At 41.1% G+C, this 15,009-nt stretch overlaps 2 protein-coding genes across 11 annotated transcripts in view; one reads left to right on the top strand and one right to left on the bottom strand.

Annotated features, from left to right (window-relative positions):
* Nucleotides 1-15,009, bottom strand: part of TADA2A (transcriptional adaptor 2A) — a 556,520-nt gene that overhangs the window by 177,960 nt on the left and 363,551 nt on the right. The window lies entirely within an intron of this gene.
* Nucleotides 1-15,009, top strand: part of ACACA (acetyl-CoA carboxylase alpha) — a 329,721-nt gene that overhangs the window by 104,130 nt on the left and 210,582 nt on the right. Inside the window, exons 1-2 of one of the 10 annotated variants that reach the window (XM_050764560.1) lie at nucleotides 9,469-10,134; nucleotides 11,737-12,231. The exons of 7 other annotated variants lie outside the window; for them this stretch is intronic. In XM_050764560.1, coding sequence (XP_050620517.1) covers nucleotides 12,179-12,231 — 53 coding nt within the window. In that variant the 5' untranslated portion in view covers nucleotides 9,469-10,134; nucleotides 11,737-12,178. Of the gene's footprint in view, nucleotides 1-9,444; nucleotides 12,232-15,009 lie in introns of those variants that run through there. 2 more of the 10 variants (XM_050764561.1, XM_050764559.1) reach the window with 2 other exon arrangements.

The following is a 15,009-nucleotide window of genomic DNA, read 5'->3' on the forward strand; positions in this document are numbered from 1 at the left end:
TGTCTTCTCTTCTTTCTTGCTCTGTTGCCCAGGCTACAGTGCAATGTTGTGATCTTGGCTGTCTGCAACCTCTGCCTCTGGGTTCAAGTGATTCTCCTGCTTCAGCCTCCCAGGTAGCTGGGATTACAGGCGCCCACCACCATGCCTGGCTAATTTTTTTCTATTTTTAGTAGAGATGGGGTTTTACTCTGTTGGCCAGGCTGGTCTTGGACTCCTGACCTCAGGTGATCCACCTGCCTCTGCCTCCCAAAGTGCTGGGATTACAGGTGTGAGCCACTGTACCCAGCTACATTTTCTATATATAAAATTCATCCCTTTGCTACTGCTTATATGCTGATGATTCCCAAATTTATAATATCCATCCCAGACCTATCCTCTGAGATCACTTGTTATGTTCACCTATTTATGTGGCATTTACATTTGAATGTCCTATAGACATTAAACTCTTGATTTCCCCTACCTTCGTCATAAATTTGATCCTCTCCCAGTCTTCTGCATCTCACTAAATAGCACCTCCAGCCACTCTGTTTGAACCAAAAAACCTGGGAATTATACGTCAGTTCGGTTGATTCTATCTCCAGTATTGACCTCAGTACCTTCACTTGCCATCACCTTAGTCTAAGCCTTAGCACATCAACTCTTGCTTGGCATACTAGAATGATCACCTAACTAGATTTCCTGTCTGTATTATACTCTTGCCTCCTGATTTCTTGCTGCACATAGCATAAGATACGAAATTCTTGTTTTTTCGTTTTGAGACAGGGTCTTGCTCTGTCACCCAGGCTGGAGTAGTGCAAACAGGGCTCACTGCAGCCTCAACCTTCTGGGCTCAAGCCTCAGACTCCCAAGTAGCTAGGTCAATAGGTGCATGCCACCATGCTTGGATAATTTTTAAATTATTTTGTAGAGATGGGTTCTCACTATGTGGCCCAGGCTGGTCTCAAAGTCTTGGACTCAAGTGATCCTCTCGCCCCCACCTCCCAAAGTGCTGGGATTACAGGTGTAAGCTACCACACCCGGCCTAGATACAAAAATTTTAACTCAGTTCATGAGACCCTGAATGATCTGACTTCTGTCAGCTTCCATTTGCTGACAGGGCTTCAATCATATTGGCCTTTCAGTTCCTCTGAAAAGAAAGTAGGCCAATATTTTTCCTATCTCAAGGCCACATGCACTGGTCCTTATGCCTAGAATTCACTTTCACTGTCTTTGATCACTTGAGGTCTTTATCCTTTAAGTTTCAGATCAAATATCATTTCCCCAAAGAGGTTCTATTGTTAGTGTTCCTTTTTTTCCCATTGCGATAGCATTTATCGTAATTTGTAATATTTTTAGTAGTATATTTATTTGATTGCTTGTCTGCATTATACTGTAACATGAGCACAGAAACCATATATTTTGTTTATAGCTGTATACTCATGATTTTCTATAGTATATAATAGTCACTCAGTAAATACTTGTTGAAGCCAGGCATCATGGCTCATGCCTATAATCCCAGAGCTTTGGGAGGCTAAAGCAGGAGGTTTGCTTGAGCCCAGGAATTCGGGACCAGCCTGGGCACCATAGAGAGACCCATGCTCTACCAAAAAAAAAAAAAAAAAAAAAAAAAATTTTAATAGCTGGGCACGGTGTTGCACGCCTGTATTCCTAGCTACTCAGAAGGCTGAGGCGAGAAGACTGTTTGAGCCCCAAAGAGTTTAAGGCTGCAGTGAACTATGATCGTGCTACTATACTCCAGCCTAGGCAGCAGAGCAAGACTGTCTCTTCAAAGTAAATAAAAACATAAAATAAATGCTTATGAATAAATGGTAGAGGTGTAAAGATTGGGAGCAGTCACAAAAGTTAATAGTAGTAGTTTTTATTTTTCCATTTTCATTTTTATTTTATTTTATTTTATTTGAGGGCAGTTGCTCAATCTTGGCTCACTGAAACCTCTGCCTCTCAGGTTCAAGCAATTCTTGTCCCTCAGCCTCCCGAATAGCTAGGATTACAGGTGTGCACCACTAAGCCAGCTAAGTTTTGTATTTTTAGTAGAGGCACGGTTTCACCATATTACCCAGGCTGATCTCAAACTCCTGACCTCAAATGATCCACCTGCCTTGGCCTCCCAATATGCTGGGATTACAGGCATGAGTCACCACACCTGGCCAATAGTTTTAAAATTATACATATTATGTATTTGATTTCTGTAGTAGATTTAGGATTATTCAAATTTTCATGTCTTTCTGGGTGGAATGGAAAGTTAAGAAATTTATCAATTTTTTTTCTAACATTTCAAATTTATTGGCATAAAGTTTATAATAATATGCTTGTTTTTCCTGCCTGTAGGATTTTTTTTTTTTTTTTTTTTTTTTTTTTTTTTTTTTTTGAGACGGAGTCTCGCTCTGTCGCCCAGGCTGGAGTGCCGTGGCCGGATCTCAGCTCACTGCAAGCTCCGCCTCCCGGGTTCACGCCATTCTCCGGCCTCAGCCTCCCGAGTAGCTGGGACTACAGGCGCCCACCACCTCGCCCGGCTAGTTTTTTGTATTTCTTAATAGAGACGGGGTTTCACCGTGTTAGCCAGGATGGTTTCGATCTCCTGACCTCGTGATCCGCCCGTCTCGGCCTCCCAAAGTGCTGGGATTACAGGCTTGAGCCACCGCGCCCGGCCCTGCCTGTAGGATTTATAGTGATTCCCTCATCCTCATTCCTGATATTGGCAATTAGCATTTTTTCTTGTATTTTTATCAGTCTTAGTAGAAGTTTATCAATTCAGTTGGCCTTTTCGAAGAACTAACTTCTGGCTTTGTTGGTATCCATCTCTTTATCTCTGTATTCACTCATAAATTCATCTTATTATATTCCCCAGGCTTTGATATAAATTCTCATTATCATTCAATTAAAATACTTTCTTAATTTCCTTGTGATTTTTTGACCCATAAATTGTTTAGAAATATATCAAGACACTTGTGGATTTTATTACCTTTGTTATTGATTTTTAGTGTAATCCATTTTGTTCAGAGCATATACTCTATGTGATTTCAGACCTTTGAAATTTATTGATACTTGATGGCTTAGTATATGGTGTATTTTGATAAAGTTTCATAAACGCTTGCAATGAATGTGTATGTTGCAGCTGTTGATTATAGGTTCTATGTATGTTAGTTCAGTTTTTCTGTTGTGGTATTCTTCTGTATCTTTGATTTTTTTTTTTTTTTTTTTTTTTTTTAACTTGTTATATCAGTTGCTGAAGAGGAATATTAAAATATCCTACTATAAGGATCTTATGACTGGGCATAGTGGCTCACACCTATAATCCTACCACTTTGGGAGGCCAAGGTGGATGGATTACCTGAGCTCAGGAGTTTGAAGCCAGCTTGGGCAACATTGTGAAACCCCATCTCTACTAAAAATATAAAAAATTAGCCTGGCATGGTGCCACATGCCTGTAGTCTCAGCTACTCGGGAGGCTGAGGCACGAGAATCACTTGAACCTAGGAGGCGGAGGTTTCAGTGAGCTGAGATTGCACTCCAGCCTCAGTGATAGAGCAAGACTCTGTCTCAAAAACAAAACAATAAGAAAAAAGACATTCAACACAATAGAAATACGGGGAAAAGATTTCAACAGGCACTTCAAAAGAAGATACCAAATGTGAAGTAAGCATATGAAAAGGTGCTCAATGTTACTATTCATTAGGGATTTGCAAATTAAAAATACAATGAGTTAAACACATATCCCAACCAAAAAAGCTAACATTAAAAAACCAGCAATATCAAGTGTTAGCAAGGATATGGAACACATTGACTCTCACACACCACTGGTAGGAATACAAATTGGAACAGCCACTTTAGAAAACTATTTAGCAGTATCATTTAAGCTAAACATGCACATACCTCCCTAGTAAGCAATTTCATTTTTTTGTATATTCCCAAAGGAAATTAAGTTCATTCATCCATCAAAAATCAACTATAAGAGCAAATATTGTCAAAATTCATAAACAACCCAAATGTGCACGAATGGTAGAATAGGTAAGTAAATCATGGTGTATCACATGATGGAATACCATACAGAAATGAAAATGAACAAACTACTTCTGTATCACAACATGGATGAATTTTTTTTTCCCATAAATTCAACCAAGTGGTAAGCATAGATAAATTTTATACACATAAGGCCAGGCATGGTGGCTCACACCTGTAATCCCAGCACTTTGGGAGGCTGAGGTGGGAGGGTCAGTTGAGGCCAGGAGTTTGACACCAGCCTAGCCAAAATGGTGAAACCTCATCTCAAGTAAAATTTTACAAAAAAATTAGCTGGGTGTGGTGGTGCGCACCTCTAATCCCATCTACTTGGAAGGCTGAGGCAGGAAAATCCCTTGAACCCAGGAGGCGGAGGTTGCAGTGAGCCGAGAGTGTGCCGCTGCATTGCAGTCTGGGCGACAGAGCAAGACTGCATCACCAAAAAAAAAAAAAAAAAAAAAAAATTTATACACATAATATTGATCAAAAGAAGTCAGACATTAAAGTACATACATTATATAACACTATATATATGAAGTTCAAGAGTAAACAAGACTGATTAATGGTTATAAAAGGTCAGAGCAGTCTTTACCTTTAAGGGAGAATATTGACTGGGAATGGACACAAGTGAACCTTCTGGGACTCTGGAAATATTCTGTATCTTAATAAGGTGATTGGTTATATGGCTATACATATATTAATTTTACATATATATGTTTTATACTTAAGATTTTTCCACTTCATTGTATGAAGTTTTATCGGTCATTAAAAAGTCAATAAAACAGGGAGGACTTCCAGGTATAGCTGACTGAGGAGACTGGCAGATCTTTAACACAAAAACCAACTATAAAGATTGACAAAATGGACAAAATTAACCATTTTAACACTCTTGAAATCAACCAAAAGGCATACAATAATTTGAGAAAATATTATGGTTAAAAAACTGCTAAAATTCTGTGAAGCAGTAGGAGTTTGTGGTATTCTTGTCTGGGATTGTTCCTATTCCCCTTTCCCCAGCTGATTCGTCATGGAAGTTTTGCCAGCGTGGGTAGACCATGAAGACCAGCTGCTTTGATGCTGAAGTTGAAGGGAGTTTACTCAGTTTGGGTGGTGGATGATGTCCATGCTCAATGGCATTGTTGGGAGAAGTGTCCACTTGGCAGTGGGTGAATGGTACAGGCCAGTGACTTTGCCAGACTGAGGCCTGTTTGTGGTTGGGACAAGCATATTGCAGGCTGAGGCATGTACATGCACAGAAGAGACATGATAAGGCCCAACAGAAAGTCACAGCTAGGGCAGACTTGAAAAACCTGAACTTTGAATGCACTGCTCTGTATCCCCCATACTTCAGACGCATAAACAGAGGACAAAAGCCTTTCTAGCTTTAAGTATATGAAGATAAACTCTATCTAATCATTGGCTACACAGACATAGGGGTGACTCCTCAGAAGCCACATTTATACATAAAACCAAGAAATAAAAAGAAAATGAGCTGAGACATCAGTGGCTGCACACTGTTGGGGAAACAGAATTCACAGATTTAGCTCGGGCAAATGATTAAGCAAAGACAGAAACAAACTGTAGTAACACCAACTTTCATGGGTGAAAGAAATCAGAATCCAAATTGTTCATATGTTCAGATGTTCAGTTTGTAAATTGTTCATATGCTCAATTTGTTTTCTAATCCCATGACAGGTTATATTCAATTTTTAATTAAAAAGCATGAGACATGTAAAGATACAGGAAAATGTGATCCATATTTAGGAAAAAAAGAAGTCAATATAAATTATCTGCAAGTGTCCCTAGATACTGGATTTAACAAAGGTTTCAAAGTAGCGATTGTAAACGTGTCCAAAGAACTAAAGGAAAACATGTTTAAATAATTTTTTAAAATGTATTTATTTATTTATTTTTTATATTTTATAGGGACAGAGTCTTCCCATGTTGTGCAGGCTGGTTTCAAACTCCTGGCCTCAAGTGACCTTCTTGCCTTGGCCTCCCAAATCTCTGGAATTACAGGTGTGAGCCACTGTGCCCCGTCTTAAATACTATTTTCTTTTTTTTTTTGAGACAGAGTTTCACTCTTGTTGCCCAGGCTGGAGTGCAATGGTGCGATCTTGGTTCACTGCAACCTCTGCCTCCCGGGTTCAAGCGATTCTCCTGCCTCAGCTTCCCGATTAGCTGGTATAGCCATGCTCCACCATGCCCGGCTAATTTTGTAGTTTTAGTTGAGATGGGGTTTCTCCATGTTGGTCAGGCTGGTCTCGAACTCCGGACCTCAGGTGATTGCCTGCCTCTGCCTTCCAAAGTGCTGAGATTATAGGTGTGAGCCACCGTGACTGGCCCCTTAAATACTGTTTTTTAAAGCATGATAACAATGAATTAATAAATAGAACTTCTTAGCTGAGTGCTGTGGCTCATGCTTGTAATCCCAGTGCTTTTGGGAGGCAAGCGGGGTGGATTTCCTTAGCCCAGGAATTTGAGACTCCATCTCTACAAAAATTTTTAAAAATTAGCTGAGCATAGTGGGACATGTCTGTGGACCCAGCTACTTGGGAGGCTGAGGCAGGAGGATCGCTTGAGCATATTGAGTGTTTGCACCACTGCATTCCAGGCTGGGCAACAGAGCAAGACTCTGTCTCAAAAAATTAAAAATAACATAAAATAAATAGAAATTCTCAGTAAGAAAAGAGAAATGATTTTTAAAAATAAGCAAATGAAACCAAAGAGGATATACCTATGGCAAATAAGCACATGAAAAGATGTTTTGTAACTAATAGTTATTAGGTATTAGGAAAATGCAAATATTAATTAGTATTAGGAAAACGCAAATTAAAATAGCAATGAGATATCATTACACACTTATCAGAATGCCTAAAATAAGAAATAGACACAATATCAAAGGTTTGTGAGAATGCAGAAAAGTTGGATTTCTTGTACATTGGTGGTGGGAATGTAAAATGATACAGTCACTCTGGAAAATAATTTGACACTTTCTTTTTTTTTGAGATGGAGTCTCGCTCCGTTGACCAGGCTGGAGTGCAATGGCGCGATCTTGGCTCACTGCAACCTCCGCCTCCTGGGTTCAAGCGATTCTCCTGCCTCAGCCTCCAGAGTAGCTGGGATTAAAAGAACACCACCACGCCCTGCTCATTTTTTGTATTTTTATTAGAGATGGGGTTTCACCATGTTGGACAGGCTGGTCTGGAACTCTTGACCTCAAGTGATCCATCCGCCTCGGCCTCTGGGCTTGGGATTACAGGCGTGAGTCACCACACCTGGCCGATTTTATTTAATTTCTGTCAGCAGTGTTCCACAAGTTTTAGTGTACAAGTCTTATACCTTTTTTGCTCAATTTATTCCTATTTTATTCTTTCTGATGCTATCATGAACAGAATATTTTCTTAATTTCATTTTTGGATTGTTCATTTATAGCTAGCATATAGAAATATAACTTTTCTATATAGATCTTACATCCTGTGATCTTGATAAACTCATTTAAAAATTTTTTGTTAACAACTTTACTGAGATACAATTCACATACCATACGTTTCACCCACTTAAAGGATACAATTCAATAGTTTTTAGTATATTCACATAGTTATGGAACCATCATCACAATAAATTTGAGGACATTTTTATTTCATTATATATGTCATTTTTTTTTAAAGAGATGAGGTCTTGCTATGTTGCACAGGCTGGACTTAAACTACTGGGCTCGGCCGGGCGCGGTGGCTCAAGCCTGTAATCCCAGCACTTTGGGAGGCCGAGACGGGCGGATCACGAGGTCAGGAGATCGAGACCATCCTGGCTAACATGGTGAAACCCCGTCTCTACTAAAAAATACAAAAAACTAGCCGGGCGAGGTGGCGGGCGCCTGTAGTCCCAGCTACTCGGGAGGCTGAGGCAGGAGAATGGCGTAAACCCGGGAGGCGGAGCTTGCAGTGAGCCGAGATCGCGCCACTGCACTCCAGCCTGGGTGACAGAGCCAGACTCCGTCTCTCAAAAAAAAAAAAAAAAAAAAACTCCTGGGCTCAAGCAATCCTCCTGCCTCAGCAGGAGGTAACTGGGACTACAGGCACGTACACCATGCATGGCAATTTTAGAACACTTTTATTACCCCTCAAACCCCAAACCCAGTAGCAGTCACTCTTCATTTCTCCAATATGCTCCCCAATCCTAGCCAACCACTAACCTACTTTCTGTCTTTATAGATTTGCCTATTACAGACATTTCATATAAATGGAATGATATGTGGCCTTTTGTGACTGGCTTCCTTCATTTAGCATAATGTTTTCAATGCTGTAGCGTGTATCAGTACCTCATTTCTTTTTTTTTTTTTTTTTTTTTTTTTTTTTTTTTTGAGACGGAGTCTCGCTCTGCCGCCCAGGCTGGAGTGCAGTGGCCGGATCTCAGCTCACTGCAGGCTCCGCCTCCCGGGTTCACGCAATTCTCCTGCCTCAGCCTCCCCAGTAGCTGGGACTACAGGCGCCCGCCACCTCGCCCGGCTAGTTTTTTGTATTTTTTAGTAGAGACGGGGTTTCACCGTGTCAGCCAGGATGGTCTCAATCTCCTGACCTCGTGATCCGCCCGCCTCGGCCTCCCAAAGTGCTGGGATTACAGGCTTGAGCCACCGCGCCCGGCCAGTACCTCATTTCTTTTTATGGTTGAATAATATATCATTGTGTGGAGATACCATATTTTGTTTATATATCATATATACCATATTTTGTTTACCATATTATATACCATATTTTGTTTATATTGGGTTTTTTGTTTGTTTGTTTGTTTTGAGACAGAGTCTTGCTGTCGCCTAGGCTGGAGTGCAGTGGCGCGATCTTGGCTCACTGCAGGCTCCGCCTCCTGGGTTCACGCCATTCTCCTGCCTCAGCCTCCTGAGTAGCTGGGATTACAGACGCCCGTCACTATGCCTGGCTAATTTTTTGTATTTTTAGTAGAGACGGGATTTCACCATGTTAGCCAGGATGGTCTTTATCTCCTGACCTCGTGATCTGCCCGTCTCGGCCTCCCAAAGTGCTGAGATTATAGGCGTGAGCCACCGCGCCCCGCCAGATATTGGGTTGTTTCTATTTTGTGGCCATTATTAATGTTGTTATGAACATTCATGTATAAATTTTTATGTGGACATATGCTTTGCTTTCTCTTGGGTATACAATAAGGAGGGAAGCTGCCAGATCATATGGTTCATATGGTGAGAGTTTAGTTTATAAGAAAGTGTCGAATTAGCCAGGCCTGTAATCCTAGCACTTTGGGAGGCCGAGGCAAGCGGATCATTTGAGATCAGGAGTTTGAGACCAGCCTGGCCGACATGGTGAAACCCCATCTCTACTAAAAATACAAAAATTACCTGGGTGTGGTGGCAGGCACCTGTAATACCAGTTACTCAGGAGGCTGAGGCAGGAGAATCTCTTGAACCCAGGAGGCAGAGGTTGTAGTGAGTGGAGATCGTGCCACTGCACTCCAGCCTGGGAGACAGAGCGAGACTCCATCTCAAAAAAAAAAAAAAAAAAAAAAAGAGAAATTAAATAAAATCTAAATAAATGGAGAGGCAGTCCATGTTCATGGATTAGAAGACTCAGTATTGTCAAGACAGCAGTTCTTAAATTGATCTGTAAATTCACAGTCCATATCACATTTCCAGTAGCCTTTCTTTTTCTTTCTAGAATTTGACAAGCTGATCCTAAAATGTACATGGAAACAAAGGACCTAGAATAGCCAAAACACTTTAAAAGGGAGGGTGAAGTTGGAGGTCTTCATACTACCTGATCTCAAAACCTACTATAAAGTCACAGTTATCAAGACTATGTGGCATTGCTTCAAGGCTAGGCATATAGGTCAATGGATCAGAATTTAGAGTCCACAAAGAAACCTTTAACTATATGGCCACTTGATTTTTTGACAGAGACACATCCTTGATCCAAAATTTCTCTGCTTGTAAGAGCCCCAACGTAAAACAGTCTTTCACAGTGTGTGCTGCAGTATAAACTCAGACTGCGTTGCAGTCAAGCTAGCGAATGCATCACTGTCTGCCGGGTAAACTGCTACGTCATCCTTGGTGTTTGGCATGTTACAATGCTGGGATCAGTGTGGGCTTCTAGTTGGATTTTGTGCCAGGTATGTGTCTATGTTGGACACTGTTCATGGTAGATTAAAATGGGGATGCTTTAAATTTGGAGAAATGAATGTGGCTTTTTATTTCTTGTATTCTAGTATTAAAGAAAGATTGTGAGCAGCAGCGTCCATAAAAGATGTATATAGATCTCTAGCTTTGCTTTTGGACCTGGGTATGCTATGTTAGTGTTTGGTTGTTGTAGAAAGATCTCTTTGATGAAAGAAAGTGTAAACTCGATTACCGAGTGTGCCTCTTTAGTATATTTTTCTGATATAGTTGAGTGCAAAATAGTCTGCCTTATTTTACATTTAGTGCCTTATTTGCATTTTTGAATGTTGAACTTGTATAACAAGTTTGTTTTGTAGACACTTAGGTGTGTGTAAAATTGAGCAGCTTCTCATCTGTGGCTACTGAACTGTCCTGAACAAAGGCTGCAGTGCTCTATTTTTGAGACAGGTTATTCTGAAGAGACATAAAGATAGAAGGGCTCCTCTGTGTCAGCATGGTTCTTTAAAGGGAAAGTAAACTGGACTAACTTAATGAGCACTGGCACATTGTGGAAGGGATGATGCAAAGTACAGAACAGAGAACAACCAGGACTTCCCTTTTTTTTTTATTATAGCTGGTTGTCATGTTGGGTGGCCTAATTGAGTTTCTTGCAAATTTGGGCAACCTGAGTCTTTACAACTTAAGTTGCCTGAATGTCCTTCAGATCAATGTTTGTTTGTTGTAATCATTTATCTTTTATCTGATTATTTAACTTCTATGTTTCAGGTCATTTGTGTAGTTCTATTTTCAAAGGTTTTCCTGGAAGCTTAATGTATTCTCAGCATGGTTGGCATCAGATTGTTAACTATTTCTATCCAGCATTTTGATGGGAATGAATTTTTTATGGTTCACGATTCAGGTTAGATTTGGTGTACAGGCCTGAGGACTTGCCTCAGGAAGTTGTCATTCTATAGATTCTAAGCCTTTAGGGTCTTTTACCATTGATTTTTCTCCTAATACAGAATATCATGAGCATCTACTTAAGTAAAGGCTAAAAACAGGAAGATATTACAATATAACATTCAGCTAGTGTTTATTTCTGTCAGAGATCTGTGGCAAATTTGCTTTCATAGTAATATATGTGTCTTAGTAAGTAGTCTATCTAGGCAGGATTTTTTCTTCCTTGCTTAAGGGGGTTAGACCTCCAAAATATTTGTGAGGGTCCCTTTTCCTTTTAAGGATTTAACCCATATCTTTTCTGTATGCCTTTTGTACCAGCTCCGTTCTTATTCTCAAGCTTTGATGCATAAAACCTTAGTTTAGGTGTCTGTATGTACCACTACTTTGGCCTGAAAATTAGAATCATGGCTCACACTTGATTCTAGTAGTGGCGTGTTTCCTTTCTATTTGATTTCTGTCCCAGCTGACCTGCTTTTCCCCACCGTGCAGTCTGATAATTGGTATTATTTGCTTTGATTGGATCTCAGAAATTACCTCTTTAGACCAAGCTGTCCTTCTCCATCTGGATTTCATGTGCCCATTATTTTCTTGGCTTAATTGTCCTTGTAAACTTCATCTTTTTGCCCTGGGCTTTCCCTGTCATGTGCTGCCGGCAGCCAGGAGAGGCATTGGAGGTTTTCTCCGTTGACTGTCAGAAGAAAGTGACTGTTGTCGAAACATGTTTGCTGCAACTGAAGGAGAGCTGCTAAGATCTACTTTCTAGTTACACAAGCTTTTATATTTCTCCCTGGCTCCTCTCAGTTCCCTTGGGAAATCAACTAATTCTGTGTGTAAGCTAAGCGTGTGGAGGAGAGAAGATGCAAAAAGGAAGAAAGGTGGGGAAAGAAGGAAATTGGGAACAAATTAGACAAAAAGACTATAGTTTGAGGCCATCAGGAGTATTCTAGTCTGACTGAACCCAGGCCAAGAAGTAGGCAGAAGGCACAGTATCTCTTGTCCTCCTGGGTTTTAAGCAGCTGCAACAGAAGGAGGAACTGCGGCTTGTGTTTACAAGGCCGAAATCTGAAGAAAAAGCTTCCATTCCTTTGCCATCTTGATATGGAGGGTTCTCCAGAGGAAAATAAGGAAATGAGATATTACATGCTTCAAAGGTAAGTGTTAGGCTACCACATTTGGGTAATATATATATCTTTAAAAAAACAGTAAAGTACTGACAGCTAAGCCCTGAAATTTTTTTTCTATCTTTAAAAAATGAAGGCTTTTTTTTTTTTTAAGAAAATGAATAAAAATGGGCACATTGGCTCCTGAATTTCTAAACCTTTATTTTACATTAGAATTTGAATAAAAGATCCCTGAGCCCATGTGTGATACTATAGCTATGTTGAAAACAAGCACCCCATGCAGACCTTGCTGTGCTATTATTTCCTGAAGGGAACCTCAGATGTATCAAATTTACTCCCTGGGTTTGGCTAGTATTTCCAGTAAAGTCTCTTCAACTGCTGGAAAGGAAGGATATTGTATAGTTTTGCAGAAGACTTTTTAGAATGTGTATCTGGGGCTAGGAAAGGTGCCTGCTGTAATTTTTCTGACATGTAGTCAGACAGAGTTGTTCAGGATGCCGAACTCCTTCACTTTGGGACCTTTCTTCTTGCCGTTAGAATTCAGGCTGAAGAGGAAATGAATCAGGCCTTCTTGGGCCTTCTTCAGGCCTCTTGCAGGTCTGCACCTCCCTGCAGAGAACTGACATAAAAGACTTGAATGATTTGCTTGTGCAGTGCTTGTACAGTGGTGCAGTCATAGCTCATAGTAGCCTTGAACTCCTGGGCTCAAGTGATCTTCCCACCTCAGCCTCCTGGGGTAGCTGGAACTGCAGGCATGCACCATCATGCCTGGCTAATTTTTTTTTCTTTTTTTTTGTAAAGATGGGATCTCACTGTGTTGCCCAGGCTGGTCTCAAACTCCTGTACTCAAGCAATTCTCCCACTTTGGCCTCCACAAGTGTTGGTATTATAGTCATGAGCCACTGTACCTGGCCTCCCTCCATTATCTTTTTTGTTTGCTTGTTTTTATAAAGTAGAGTTTTTATTTTGAAGAAAATTATTGAGAGTTAAACTAAGGCAAAAACAGAAAATAAACAAAAAACACTGAGTTGGCAAAATCAATCTTTCTTTTTTTTTTTTTTTTTTTTTTGAGACGGAGTCTCGCTCTGTCGTCCAGGCTGGAGTGCAGTGGCCAGATCTCAGCTCACTGCAAGTTCCGCCTCCCAGGTTTACGCCATTCTCCTGCCTCAGCCTCCCAAGTAGCTGGGACTACAGGCGCCCGCCACCTCGCCCGGCTAGTTTTTTGTATTTTTTAGTAGAGATGGGGTTTCACCGTGTTAGCCAGGATGGTCTCGATCTCCTGACCTCGTGATCCGCCTGTCTCGGCCTCCCAAAGTGCTGGGATTACAGGCGTGAGCCACTGCGCCTGGCCAGGCAAAATCTTTCTTAACATCCTTTCCTTTCCCCCAGCTGGCTCTGTAATTGCCCCTTTTTCTTTTTTACCACTTCTTTTACCCTTTGAGGGGATAACTAAGCAAAACTTCCACTGAGAGGCAAAGAGGTAAAAAAGTAACTACAATATAGCTGGGTGTAGTGGCATGAGCCTGTAGTACCAGCCACTCTGCAGGCTGAGGCCAGAGGATTGCTTGAGCCCAGGAATTTGAGGTTGCAGGGAGATATATTCCTGCCACTGCACTGCAGCCTGGTCAACAGTGAGAATCCATCTCTAAAAATTTTTTTTTCAAAGTAACTGAGATATTATATATTATAATCTATGTTGTGTAAATATATATAATCAAAAATTTTATGTATATACATGTATAAATATATATTTCAAAAATGTATATATAGGCTATACATGGTGGTGGCTCATGCCTGTAATCCCATTACTTTTCGAGGCCAAGGCGGGTGGATCACTTGAGGTCACAAGTTCAAGACCAGCCTGGCCAACATGGTGAAACCCCGTCTCTACTAAAACTACAAAAATTAGCTGGGCATGGTGGTGGGCGCCTGTAGTCTCATCTACTTGGGAGGCCGAGGCAGGAGAATTGCTTGATTCGCAGTGAGCAGAGATCACGCCGTGATACTCTAGTGTGGACAACAAGAGCGAAACTCCGTCTCAGAAAAAAAAAGTATATATACATGTATATCTATACACACACACATATATACATATATATACACACACATGCACGTGTGTGTGGTTGTTGTGGGTTTTTTTTCCCTTTTGAGACGGAGTTTCACTTTTGTTGCCCAGGCTGGAGTGCGATGGCGCGATCTTGGCTCACCGCAACCTCTGCCCGGGTTCAAGTGATTCTCCTGCCTTAGTCTCCTGAGTAGCTGGGATTACAGGCATGCACCATCATGCCCTGCTAATTTTGTACTTTTCGTAGAGACGGGCTTTCTCCATGTTGGTCAGGGTGGTCTCGAACTCCCGACCTCAGGTGATCCGCCCGCCTCGGCCTCTCGAAGTGCTGGGATTACAGGTGTGAGCCACTGTGCCCGGCCTTAAATGTGTTTTATATATAACATTGTTTTTATATAAAACCTCATGCCTATACATATAGAAATAAAACGTGCATATATATAAGTATATATTAATATATAGTGTCTGAATGTGTCTTTGCCAAAATTTATATGTTGAGGCTGGGCGTGGTGGCTCACATCTGTAATCTCAGCACTTTGGGAGGCCAAGGCGGGCAGATCACCTGAGGCCAGGAGTTCAAGACCAGCCTGGGCAACATGGCAAAACTCCATCTCTACCAAAAATACAAAAAGTAGCCAGGCGTGGTGGCGGGATCCTGTAATCCCGGCTACTCAGGTGGTTGAGGCATGAGAATTGCTTGAACCTGGGAGATGGAGGTTGTACTGAGCTGAGATCGTGCTACT

Source organism: Macaca thibetana, chromosome 16 (genome assembly GCF_024542745.1).
Source record: "Macaca thibetana thibetana isolate TM-01 chromosome 16, ASM2454274v1, whole genome shotgun sequence".
In the NCBI taxonomy this organism is placed as follows: Eukaryota; Metazoa; Chordata; class Mammalia; order Primates; family Cercopithecidae; genus Macaca; species Macaca thibetana.